This window comes from Trichomycterus rosablanca, chromosome 7 (genome assembly GCF_030014385.1).
Source record: "Trichomycterus rosablanca isolate fTriRos1 chromosome 7, fTriRos1.hap1, whole genome shotgun sequence".
NCBI classification, from domain to species: Eukaryota; Metazoa; Chordata; class Actinopteri; order Siluriformes; family Trichomycteridae; genus Trichomycterus; species Trichomycterus rosablanca.
In genome coordinates, this window is record NC_085994.1 from 33,433,829 (window position 1) to 33,447,235 (window position 13,407).

General features: G+C 37.4%; 2 protein-coding genes across 2 annotated transcripts in view; both read left to right on the forward strand.

Annotated features, from left to right (window-relative positions):
- LOC134318367 (rhamnose-binding lectin-like) overlaps window positions 1–13,407 on the forward strand; it is a 111,538-nt gene that overhangs the window by 82,843 nt on the left and 15,288 nt on the right. The window lies entirely within an intron of this gene.
- Window positions 8,532–13,247, forward strand: LOC134318370 (rhamnose-binding lectin-like). Its single transcript, XM_062999251.1, has 9 exons — window positions 8,532–8,777; window positions 10,040–10,075; window positions 10,212–10,256; window positions 10,918–11,050; window positions 11,553–11,662; window positions 12,113–12,157; window positions 12,257–12,389; window positions 12,568–12,675; window positions 13,025–13,247. Exons 1-8 carry the CDS (start codon window positions 8,747–8,749, stop codon window positions 12,671–12,673), a joined length of 639 nt encoding a protein of 212 aa, XP_062855321.1. The 5' UTR covers window positions 8,532–8,746; the 3' UTR covers window positions 12,674–12,675; window positions 13,025–13,247.

Sequence of the window (13,407 nt, forward strand, 5' to 3'; positions counted from 1 at the left end):
CATTTTTGAAAAACAGCGCGAGTTAAATGCTTATAACAAAACAAATGAAAGCTAACTGCTAAAGTTAATGTAAATAAAGCTACAATTAATGCTGATATTAAAGCTATGCTAAACAATGATAACCCCAAAGGTGAACTAGCTAAAGAATTAGAATCACTTTATTTCGCCAGGTATGTTACACATACAAGCAATTTGCTTTGGTGATACACATAATAATACACATAATAGTCCACATAGCAGTACACACAATACACATAATAGTACAGATAATTACACATGTATGACATATAACATATTTAACAGACCCGACAGCACACGGACTGTTAACCAGTATTTACCAACATTTACCCAAGAGAACAACTGTGGTTAAGAAGTGTTACAGCTCTGGGGAAAAAAAAGCTGTTAGCATGTCTGAATGTGTTTGTTTTTATTGTCCTGAGTCTTTTGCCAGATGGAAGAGTTTGAAAAAGGTGATGTCCAGGATGAGAGGGGTCTGCTGTAATTTTGCCGGCTCGCTTCAGCACTTTGCTGTTGTAGATGTCCTGAAGCGTTGGCAGACTACATCCAATGATCCTCTCTGCTAACTGCTAACAAAAACAAGAAGTGTACAAAGACTAACCTATTCACTATCCATTTAGCATTTTGTTGATGATTTTATCCAAAACTTACAATCTAAGCAACTGGGGGTTAAAGGCCTTGCTCAGCAGCCCAACAGTGGAACCTTGGTAGTGATGGGGCTTGAACTGGCATCCTTCTGAATACCAGTTGAGTACATTGACTGCTAAACTACCACTATCACTGTTCAAAACTAGGAAGAAAGGAACATTTCGGGCAAATTTGCCTTATATGCAAAATCACACAATTTTTGAGCGCAAGCTAGTCTTTGGATTTTCACCCCACATACTGTACACAAATGTGGCATCAAAGAAACCCTGAGAACTTGAATTTGTGAATTTGAACTTTGTGTATAGTGCCGTTGCTAGATGGCAATTCAAAACATGGGTGGAGCAAACCGGCCATACAACACAAATATACTGCTCTAACCTGGAAAGCATTGCACCGATTATCACCAAACTTCAGAAGCATTTAGTATTTTCAGTTTGTAGGCTATGGCTAAAATATGGCGCTATAATATTAAAAATAATGTTTCACAAATGAAGATGGTCTGATCTATACGTAATTTGGCATAGTGCTTCCAAGTCCTCCGGAAATTTTCTGCTGCCACACACTAAACTGTATTGACTATGTTACTTGCATTTTTTGCACACCTCCTGGAACTGAACAAGTAATTTCTGCACCTTACTTGTATTTTTGCACCTTATTTACTTTTTAGGCACCTTATCGGCATTGCCAATTTTACGCTGCTAATGTACAACATGTCACTACCTCATGAACCATTGTACCATCTATTCACCATCATGTACTAACACTTGTCTTTAGTCCTGTCTTCTAATTACTTGTTTATATTAGGGATAATTAGGAATATCTTTTGTAGTTATTTATTATAGGATTTTTTGTATTTATTGTTGTATTTACACTGTTTTGTATTGTCTTGCACTTTTTGTACCATGTTACACCGTGATTTCCCAGATCTATGCCTTTAACATATTTATTTTTTAACTTCATCCCTACAGACTAACTCAAGACATTCCAGCTTTATCCACAGTGTCTTCTCTTCAGTATGTAGAGAGAGTAAACTACATATGAAATAATCAGCCCTGTGGATGATGAGAGCATGAGCTTTAGCATTACTCTACTTATTACTTGCATGCTGGTGTAATGATTGTGCTTAGTAGCTCTTTACGTATAATTACTTTCTCTAAAAATAAAAATTTTTATGAATGACTGCAAATACAATATTGTTCTGTCAGTTGTGATTTCTGATTTTCCACCCATTAACATGTGTACTACACTGATCAGCCATAACATTAAAACCACCTCCTAAATTTGGTCCACCACAATATGTGAATGTTTACATAAACACACATGTTTAAGACCAAACCACCACCAGAACTAGACTTACATTTTTGAAAAACAGCGCGAGTTAAATGCTTATAACAAAACAAATGAAAGCTAACTGCTAAAGTTAATGTACATAAAGCTACAATTAATGCTGATATTAAAGCTATGCTAAACAATGATAACCCCAAAGGTGAACTAGCTAAATAATTAGAATCACTTTATTTCGCCAGGTATGTTACACATACAAGCAATTTGCTTTGGTGATACACATAATAATACACATAATAGTCCACATAGCAGTACACACAATACACATAATAGTACAGATAATTACACATGTATGACATATAACATATAACATATTTAACAGACCCGACAGCACACGGACTGTTAACCAGTATTTACCAACATTTACCCAAGAGAACAACTGTGGTTAAGAAGTGTTACAGCTCTGGGGAAAAAAAGCTGTTAGCATGTCTGAATGTGTTTGTTTTTATTGTCCTGAGTCTTTTGCCAGATGGAAGAGTTTGAAAAAGGTGATGTCCAGGATGAGAGGGGTCTGCTGTAATTTTGCCGGCTCGCTTCAGCACTTTGCTGTTGTAGATGTCCTGAAGCGTTGGCAGACTACATCCAATGATCCTCTCTGCTAACTGCTAACAAAAACAAGAAGTGTACAAAGACTAACCTATTCACTATCCATTTAGCATTTTGTTGATGATTTTATCCAAAACTTACAATCTAAGCAACTGGGGGTTAAAGGCCTTGCTCAGCAGCCCAACAGTGGAACCTTGGTAGTGATGGGGCTTGAACTGGCATCCTTCTGAATACCAGTTGAGTACATTGACTGCTAAACTACCACTATCACTGTTCAAAACTAGGAAGAAAGGAACATTTCGGGCAAATTTGCCTAATATGCAAAATCACACAATTTTTGAGCGCAAGCTAGTCTTTGGATTTTCACCCCACATACTGTACACAAATGTGGCATCAAAGAAACCCTGAGAACTTGAATTTGTGAATTTGAACTTTGTGTATAGTGCCGTTGCTAGATGGCAATTCAAAACATGGGTGGAGCAAACCGGCCATACAACACAAATATACTGCTCTAACCTGGAAAGCATTGCACCGATTATCACCAAACTTCAGAAGCATTTAGTATTTTCAGTTTGTAGGCTATGGCTAAAATATGGCGCTATAATATTAAAAATAATGTTTCACAAATGAAGATGGTCTGATCTATACGTAATTTGGCATAGTGCTTCCAAGTCCTCCGGAAATTTTCTGCTGCCACACACTAAACTGTATTGACTATGTTACTTGCATTTTTTGCACACCTCCTGGAACTGAACAAGTAATTTCTGCACCTTACTTGTATTTTTGCACCTTATTTACTTTTTAGGCACCTTATCGGCATTGCCAATTTTACGCTGCTAATGTACAGCATGTCACTACCTCATGAACCATTGTACCATCTATTCACCATCATGTACTAACACTTGTCTTTAGTCCTGTCTTCTAATTACTTGTTTATATTAGGGATAATTAGGAATATCTTTTGTAGTTATTTATTATAGGATTTTTTGTATTTATTGTTGTATTTACACTGTTTTGTATTGTCTTGCACTTTTTGTACCATGTTACACCGTGATCCTAGAGGAACGCTGTTTCGTTTCAATATGTACTTGTATGTAGCTGAAATGACAATAAAACCTCTCTGACTCTCTGACTCTGAAAAAGTCCTAGTCTCTTTCAGGAATTGTCTAATATGCGACTATATTATTAGTCTTATTACTAATGGGTGGTTTGGTAATGCCACATGTAGTGTAGGCAGATTTAGGATCCTGCCCTGGTTGTCAATTAGCATAACTTGTTCTACCTGCACCCACCACACCTGGAAAAGGTGTGAAATTCAGGAGGTCAATACATGGGCAGGTCAGGAACACTGAAGAGAGATAGCAGAAAAGCTATGATAAACAAACAAGGAAATGATGGGTAATTACAGGAACATTTTGATAGTAATTTTGAATCTTTACCAGCGTACATTCTGATACTGACTACACAAAAGACATTAGTTTCAAAATAGGATTTACATTTACATTTTAAATGTGGTGAAAAGCACATTGTTTATCTATTGTGGTGTACATAGTAACTACACTTCAATACAGCTTGGCAGTAATGAGACAGTAGTCCCGAGCTCAGCCCGCTTGGTCTGGTTATAGCGTACCGTCAAACTTTAAGGTCCATGTCTCTTACCCCATAAGAGCCTTAAGAACCATTATGCTCCGTCCACTTACATTTCGGGCTAATTTGCCTAATATGCAAAATCACACAATTTTTAGCATTTTGTTGATGATTTTATCCAAAACTTACAATCTAAGCAACTGGGGGTTAAAGGCCTTGCTCAGCAGCCCAACAGTAGACAAAAGACATCATTGTTAAAAGGTTTCTCATACATACTGATGGGAAAAAATACTGTGAAACTCAACGCCTTTAAAACTCAGCGCCACTCCCGGAACCAACTGACATTGAGTTTCAAGGTACCACTGTATTGGACTTTCATCAGCTTGGATCTCCAACATCTCAAGTCTAATCTCTTACTGATGTTATTAAGCACTATTACAAGAAGAGGACGCCAAGACAAAATCTCTGCACTGAAAACCAGAATACACCATGTGAGTTTATAAGACTTTGCCTGCTGACATGAATAGCGGCAAGGCACAATTTTAGTGCGGTCCTAACTAGAATCAGTGCATCAGAGTCTGGATTACTGGACAAGCAGACTTGTCTAATTTCAAGTGATGCAAGAGGTGAACATTTAATGTGATCTTCATCGTACTACCACAAGTAATGGCATATCACAGATTTACTTCAATCAACAACTCACAGCGGTTCAACTGAATGTACCTATTGAGGCTAATCTACCTACCTTCCTCAGTGTTGGCATGGTGATTTAGATACATATACATCACATTCAGTAGATCATTAAATCTGAAGATTTGCCTATAGTACTGCACATTGATTTGTCATGATGTAAATAGTAAATAGTAACTACACCACAACACAACAGGCACAAAATTATAATCATGTACAAATGTAATGATTTTATTATTACTGATATTATTCTTAATATTTTTATTATTATCATTAATATTATTACTAATGGGTGGTTAGGTAATGCAGCATATAATGTACAGGCAGAACTAGGATTCTGTGCCCACCAGACTTCAGCATCGCACAAAGTAACTCAGTTGCTCCAAATTGCCCTTAAATGTAAGTGAGAAAGTAAGTTGGTGGGTAGGTGCTGCCTATATAGATCAGCACTCTATCATGTTGTATAAATGCTATGCACTTAGCTGAACCACTGCGACCTTGATCATGATGAAGCAGTAAGTATAAAGGAGTGTGTGTTGCGTGGTAGTCATTCCCCTTTGGGGTAGCTAGTTGTTTTGGCAAGCTTGACTGAGTTTTATGTGATGTGTGCATACTTGTGTACGGTACGGTTCTGTGCTTGGTATATTGCCCAGACAGTCCACAGCCAGCACAAAATCTATTGTGCCGTTTCTTATGTAAATGTGCCCTTACAGAACGGAATACATTATTCAAAAAAATAATAATAAAGCATCAAAAAGCACAAAGCAAATCAAAACACAATCAAAAAGCACAAAGAAATAATAAAGTAAAGATAAAGTGCAGGTTTTATTGTATTATTATTGAGATTTAACTGTTTTCAATTGTTTTTCAGTGGTTTTATATTATATTTGTGTTATTTTCAGTGTATAAGTGTCAAAAACAACCATTATTTTATATTAGCCTAAAATATATGCATGGAACGCATTAACAGGTTTCCCATACATCCTGATGGGAAAAAATACTTTGAAACTCAACGCCTTTAAAACTCAACACCACTCCCAGAACCAACTGACGTTGAGTTTCAAGGTACCACTGTATTGGACTTTCATCAGCTTGGATCTCCAACATCTCAAGTCTAGTAAGTAAGTACATGTCAGCTTAAGTGCTTAGTAAAAAGGTGGGTTTTTAATAATCTTTTAAAGAGACTCAGATGTTCGGACAGACAGAGAAAGTTCGTTCCACCATTTGGGTGCCAGTACAGAGAAGAGCCTTGATGCTTGTCTTCCTCTAGTCCTGGGCGGAGGATCGAGTCGAGCGAGACTAATGGCTCGGAGGTTGCGCGGTACAGAACGGGGTTTGATTAGACCGCGAAGGTAGCTTGGGGCTGGTCCATTTTTGGCTTTGTAGACGAGCGTCAGTGTTTTAAACTGAATGTGTGCAGCTACATGAAGCCAGTGCAGAGAACGCAGCAGTGGGGTGATGTGGCAGTGTTTAGGTTGGTTAAAAACCAGGCGAGCAGCTGCATTTTAAATGAGCTGCAAGGGTTTAGTTGTAGACATGGGAGCTCCTGCCAGGAGGGAGTTGCAGTAGTCCAGCCGTGAGATTACAAGTGACTGAACCAGAATCTGGGTAGCTTCCCTGGAGAGAAATGGTCAAATCTTCCTGATGTTGTAGAGGAGGAACCGGCACAATCTGGTCATGTTGGCTACACACGGAGAGAAGGTCAGCTGGTTATCCAGGACAACACCAAGGCTTCTTACATTATCAGATGGTCTGATCTAGGAATCATCAAGAGAGATGACTATAGATCCTGGGTTGGAGATTGATCCACACATTAAATGTGTTCTTTTTACTTCTCATTTCTTATCAACTGCTATTCAAATTACACACAATACATATGCAGCTTTTAACTTATTATCTTCTTCAGTAATCATGTGATCTAAACATTCTCAGTCTGAAACTGTATTAAATTGCTTTCCATATGAACATGAAATAAAGCCTTTAAGTTTATATAATGAGCAATTCTAGAAAATAAAAATTAAACTTATTGTGTGGTACAAGGGGTCTATTTTCAAACTGCACAATTGTTTTATTCCTCATACTCACAAATTCAAGAACCAGGGTTCTTTTGGTGGAAAAGTGCTAAATTGAGCCCTGGGTTCCTTCTGGTGCAGGATAATGTGTGTCAGTAAAAACAATGTTTTTACCTTAACACATGTAAAAACAGGTCAGTCAGTTTTTAACGCCCACATATGCATTGAGCTTTTGAAATATATTTGGGTGGAATGAGGGAGGGTTTTATTCAGAAATTTTTTTTGTTTTGTTCTCATAAGTTCTTAAATCATGACTCATTGTCTGTCACTGGATAAGTACAGATCAGTTTCACGAGTGGAAACACTTGTAGTCTCAGTTGTGTTAGGTTTTTCGGAACATAAAAACATTATTAAACGTAAATTTAATATGGGAAGTTTTCCGGCATTCACCCACGTGGTCTTTTGTTCAAAATGGCGCCGGCCATGTCCCCTTTGTTCAAAATGGCGCCGGCCATGCTCCCTTCCTGACTCCTACCGAAGGGGGGGGGGGGGGGGGGGAGGCGGAGCCCTGGGCTTTTTAGCACATTTCATTGGCTCCACCAGCAGTGAAGGAGGAGGAGCCTAGCTCAGTTTAAAAAACCGGCGCGCACAGACGCAGGGTCTCTCAAGACTAGAGGTCATCAAAACATTCAACAGTACCTTCATGAAACATATAATGAAGTAGTACAAATATTCACAGATGCGTCTAAAGAGCCAACAGGTAAAACGGGCGTGGCAGTTTACATACCCAAATACAACAGAACAATAAAAAAGAGAACCACAGATCACATCTCAATATTCACTGCAGAGATGATGGCCATTATATTAGCACTACATTGGGTAGAAGAAGCTAAACCACATAAAACAGTAATTTGCTCAGACTCAATGTCCGCTCTAACAAGCATACAAACCGGTAAATCCACAAGTAGACAAGATTTGGTTGATGAAGCACATCAGATGATTTACATAATAAACCAACTAAATGTACAGTTACAGTTCACCTGGATTCCAGCACACATAGGTATTGAGGGAAATGAAAGGGTAGATAAGCTGGCAAAAGAAGCAACACAATCAGAACAGGTAGAAGTACAGATCCCACTAAGCAAATTAGAATTTAAAACAATAATTAAAGAAGGTATTCAAAAAGTATGGCAGGAAAAATGGAGTAAAGAAGGAAAAGGGAGACACTTGTATAATATCCAGCAACAGGTAACAAATAGGAAAAACATCTCATTCTCACGGCAGGAGGAAACATGGATTACTAGACTAAGAATAGGGCACACAGGTTTAAACAGCGGCCTATACATTTTAGGAAAACACGACACTGGGATGTGCCCATACTGTAATGAGGTAGAAACTGTAAAACATGTATTACTTATATGCAGATATTATTCCAAAGAAAGAGAAGAATTAAAGAAGGCAATAAAGAAACCGTTAACACTGAATAACTTAAATTAAATCTAGAAACAGAATCCACAAGCAAAGCGGTCATGAAATTCCTAAAAGAAACTCAAATCACAAGGAGACTATAAATTTTATTGTTTCTTTATTAACATGAAGTCCTAAAGTGATCACACATCAGTCCAGTGGATGGCGGTAATGCACAGAGAATGCAAACTGCCAATAAAAATCACAGAAGAAGAAGAAGAAGACGCAGGGTCTCTTTCTTTGGCTGGCGATCCCGATTACAGGAGAGAAAGAGCGCCGATCGGCTTAGCTCTGACATAGATTCACAGATCATTTCTTACACTTAATAAAGTGTTTTTGAAGAGTACTTTCTGGATTCTCCGACTGCTTCATCAGGGCCTCTCGACAAAAAGATTCGTCGTAACAGTTGCCACTTTGACACATCAACCAAAACAATGATGTTCCTGAAGCTCAGTCTGCTCACCTGTAAGTTTTTTTCTGCTTATTTTGAATTGCCAGTTTCTCTACTGGGGTTAAAATGTGTTACACAAGGATAAGCTGAATATTTGAAAAGGTATTCATTACTAAACACTGCATTTAATGATCTGAACGTGTTTAGTAACATTCAATTACAACATGCAAAACAGCACTGTGAGTAAAATTCAAACTAAAAATTCAAGCAAAATCTAAAATTTGAGCAAAGAAGACTTAATATTTAGAGACAAGGGGTGTGTTCGAAAACCTAGGGAGCTGCCTTGCTGTCTTACTGTCTACATAGGCAGCTGCCTCAGTAGAGAGGATTATAATAAGTCAATGACTTATAAGGCAGATTATTCGAACGCACTACTTAGATAGCGCTTCCGATGGGTTTCGGGTTTCGCGTTTAGCATCTTGCCATTAAAACCAATGGATTAAGGTAGCACAGCACGCTAACGTTAAAATAACCTCACTTCATGTACCGATAACGGTTAAATTTCCTGACAAGCCCGAACTTGCAAATAAAAACACTCGGTACAAGTTTATACAAGTTAAAAATCAGTAATATTTTATTTACGTTTGATAATAACTCCATTCGTTTCTCCGCCCCTTCAGCCATGTTTATTTTTCTGTGAGAGTAGAGCAGCCGACTCGCAATGCATTCTGGGATTGCCTTGATCACTAAGGCAGCGTCGGATGCTCACTCGTTCTTGAGCCAAAATAACATTGAAATAATAAGATGCCTCAGAAGTGTGGATTTTAAGACATCTAGGATTTCGAACAGCCTCCTTCTCGGGAGCGCGCACAGGATGACGTAAAATGCAGCCTATGTAGACAGCACACTAGCTTTTCGAACACACCCAAGGTTTAAAAGTTCTATAAAAGCAGCCCAAATTACATTTGAAAACTGTATAATGAAGTCTCTGAGGGCACCACGGTTGCTCAGTGGGTAGTCATAAGTGTATAAAGCTTTTATCCTCAAATTATTGTGTTCGGTGGGTAGCACTGTCTCCTCACAGCAAGAGGGTCCTGGGTTTGATCCCCAGGTGAAATGGTCCAGGCCCATTTTGTGTGGAGTTTGCATGTTTTCCCTGTGTCTGCATGGGTTTCCTCCGGGAACTCCGGTTTCCTCCCACAGTCCAAAGACATGCAGTCAGGTTAATTAGAGATACAAAATAGTCTCTGAAACTGTGTCACTTTGATAAAAGTGAATAAATGCAGGGTTTATCTGTTGTAAGTCTTTGTTGTATGGTTTGTGTTTTCTCTTACAGTTCTTATTGTGGCCCCTGGCTTGCTCGTTTCTGCAGGTAATTTCTAAACACTTTCAAATATGTCAATTTCAAACATACATACATTTCATGCTAGTGGTTTTATGTGATTTTTCACTATTTTAAAGCTCATTAGTGTATAAAGCTTATATATGTGTATCATACTTTCTTTTAGAAAATGCAATCACCTGTTATGGGAACGTCCAGCGTCTTGGTTGTGGTGAGTTTAAATTGTCTACAGTCTCCAAGGGCATTTAATAAAGCTGATATGTTGTATGTCATTTCTATAAAATACAATAAGTCAATGCTATAGTTACAAATCTATACAAAGTATCAGAATTTGAGCATTAGAACCACAAATCCAACTGCTACAAACATTTCAAGTTACCTCTATTAAACCTTAAAGCAATTAGTTGGTACCTCAGTATTGCTGCAATTAAATACCTTTCTATAACCTTATGTTTCTTAAGCCCATAACTCTCAAATGTTGTAGAACTGGTTTTTCCTCCAAAACAATAGAAACCTTGTTAAGGTTTCAAGAAATAACAGGACATTTTTAATTAAAATCTGTCTGTCTCTGCCATAAAAAACCTAAATGATCAAAAGCATGTCCAAGGCTAAAGAGGAGAGTGCACAAGAGAGGGCCTAGAACCCTGGTTGATCTGGGGAGATTCTGTAAAGTGGAATGGTCTTAAATTTCTTGCTCTGTTTCATCCCAATATATACCATGTTTTGGGAGAAGACTACTGTAGATGGGACTTTAAATGAAATAAAAGTATATTTTTCAGTTTGATGTTATTTCTGTCTAGGAGAATTTTTAGACAGATCTCATCTGTGTACAGTATTAATCACTGTTTACACTCATATGTTCATGTCTTTAGACAGCGGAGTGATAAGTACTGAGACTGCTAATTATGGCCGCACAACTGAAAGCATCTGTAATTCAAGCCGGCCTGCTGAACAGATCGTCAACACCAACTGTCTCTCTTCAGCAACAAGTGCAATTGCTAAAAGGTACATACATTATGTTTCCTTATTTAGATCATATACAGTTTCCATTTTTCCCATTTTCCCACTCAAATGAGGAGGTCCACACTAAAAGACACTCTATGCTCCATGTGACTTTTCTTTCAATTGCACAGTCACCCAGATTAGCCCCCTTGATCGTGTATTACAGCAGCAGCGAGGAGAAATCCCCTCCTGCAAACATGGCTAATTGTGTTTGTTGGAGATGGCTGGTAGGTGGCAAATCTGAGATTCAAACTCGGATCTCAGCGATGGTGTACTAGCCCATTAAACCCAAGTTACCAAGTTTTATAACCTTACAAATTCTAGAAGAGCTAGGCAGAAATTAAAAATTCATTCTTCATTCATTGTGTGTTCCACCACCACTTTAGGGTTGCAGTGGGTCTAATTCATTGGATATAAAGCAGAAAACACCCCAGACAGGTTTTTTTTAACTTCTTATATTCTAACATCATAAACTATAATGGTGATTTTGTTCTGCTTCCTTTAGATGCAATGGGCTGAAAGATTGTGAGTTTAATACAAACTCTCTCAACCTTGCTGACCCATGTGTAGGAACTTACAAGTATTTCAACACCACTTACACCTGCGTCAGCATCCGTGAGTAGTTCTGGAGTAGCATTAATTCATTTATTGTCTGTTTTACCACCTACTGGCCTAGGGAATCAAACACAGGCACTGTAAGGCAACAGCTCAACTGTGTTTGGACTAACATCACAGTCTTAAACCAGTGCTAATCTGTTCAATTATTCTTCTAGAATAGTTAAAATTGTTAAACTTATAATTTAGTATAATTTACTGTATTATGATATGATGAAAATGCTAAGCACATTATTAGTATGAATATGTATGTATCCAAGAAAAGATTTAGTCCATAAACATTAAGCCATTAGTCCTCTCTGATGCACCCACATAGACTTTAAAGATATCACGACTCATTAAATAGACTAAAAGTAATGTTAACTATTTTAGATTTGTATTATTTAAATAAAGTATTTCAGTCTTATCGAGAGATAGAGACAATCTAAATAACCTGGTGTCTTTTTTCAGGAACCAAGGTGATCTGTGAGGACAGCCACAGTGAACTGAATTGTAGTAAGAACTCTTTTCTTTATAATTATGTATTTTTATTCATGTATTTATTTAGATCATTTGTGTAGTTTATCTTTAACAGGTTTGTTTGTGTCTGTACAGGAACTAGTAAAATTTTTGTTCTCAATGCTATGTATGGACGCACTGACACTACAACGTGTATCAGTGGAAGGCCCAGCTCTGAAACCAACAACCCCAACTGTAACTTTAACACACGTGACAAAGTTTCTCAATTGTAAGTTTGATCCTTTTATTTTGCTCATTGCAATTATATTTTCTTATTTTATAATGGTATTTTCAATTATTATAATTAATCATTTGGTTGAATTTCTTTAACTTTTTTGACTTAATCACATGGTGAGCCTTGGTCTAATACCTTTCTTAATACCTTAATATCACTTTTTCTTTTGAAGGTGTAATGGACAAAACAAATGCTGTCTGTTCGCTTCAAACACCATTTTTACAGATCCTTGCTTTGGGACTCTAAAGTACCTGTCTGTTTATTATACCTGCATTTAATAGTGAGTATCTGTCATATCTGTCCTTCTTGTCCTGTTTTCTGTAACTTACACCAAAAATGTATACACAGGACTAAAATATACATCAAAGCACTACAAGAATTTTGAGCTGCAAATAAATGTAAACAAAAAATATTTCACACTATGTGACTGGTCCAGTGATTTGTATGATGGAGCATATCCTGATGTGAGTGGCGAGATTCTTCCAGGATCTGTCCAATTATTACCGAAGTAAATCTGAACAAATATTTAACAGTTGATAAAATAAAAATTAATTATTTGTTAATTCCATTGTGCACATTTCCCAGATCTATGCCTTTAACATATTTATTTTTTAACTTCATCCCTACAGACTAACTCAAGACATTCCAGCTTTATCCACAGTGTCTTCTCTTCAGTATGTAGAGAGAGTAAACTACATATGAAATAATCAGCCCTGTGGATGATGAGAGCATGAGCTTTAGCATTACTCTACTTATTACTTGCATGCTGGTGTAATGATTGTGCTTATTAGCTCTTTACGTATAATTACTTTCTCTAAAAATAAAAATTTTTATGAATGACTGCAAATACAATATTGTTCTGTCAGTTGTGATTTCTGATTTTCCACCCATTAACATGTGTACTACACTGATCAGCCATAACATTAAAACCACCTCCTAAATTTGGTCCACCACAATATGTGAATGTTTACATAAACACACATGTTTAAGACCAAACCACCACCAGAACTAG

Excerpts from the sequence above, each read along its gene's own strand:
- LOC134318370 (XM_062999251.1), top strand. The coding sequence starts at position 8,747 with ATGATGTTCCTGAAGCTCAGTCTGCTCACCT. Across the intron at positions 8,778-10,039 it reads GAAGCTCAGTCTGCTCACCT|TTCTTATTGTGGCCCCTGGC; the intron begins GTAAGTTTTTTT and ends TTTCTCTTACAG. Across the intron at positions 11,663-12,112 it reads TTACACCTGCGTCAGCATCC|GAACCAAGGTGATCTGTGAG; the intron begins GTGAGTAGTTCT and ends GTCTTTTTTCAG.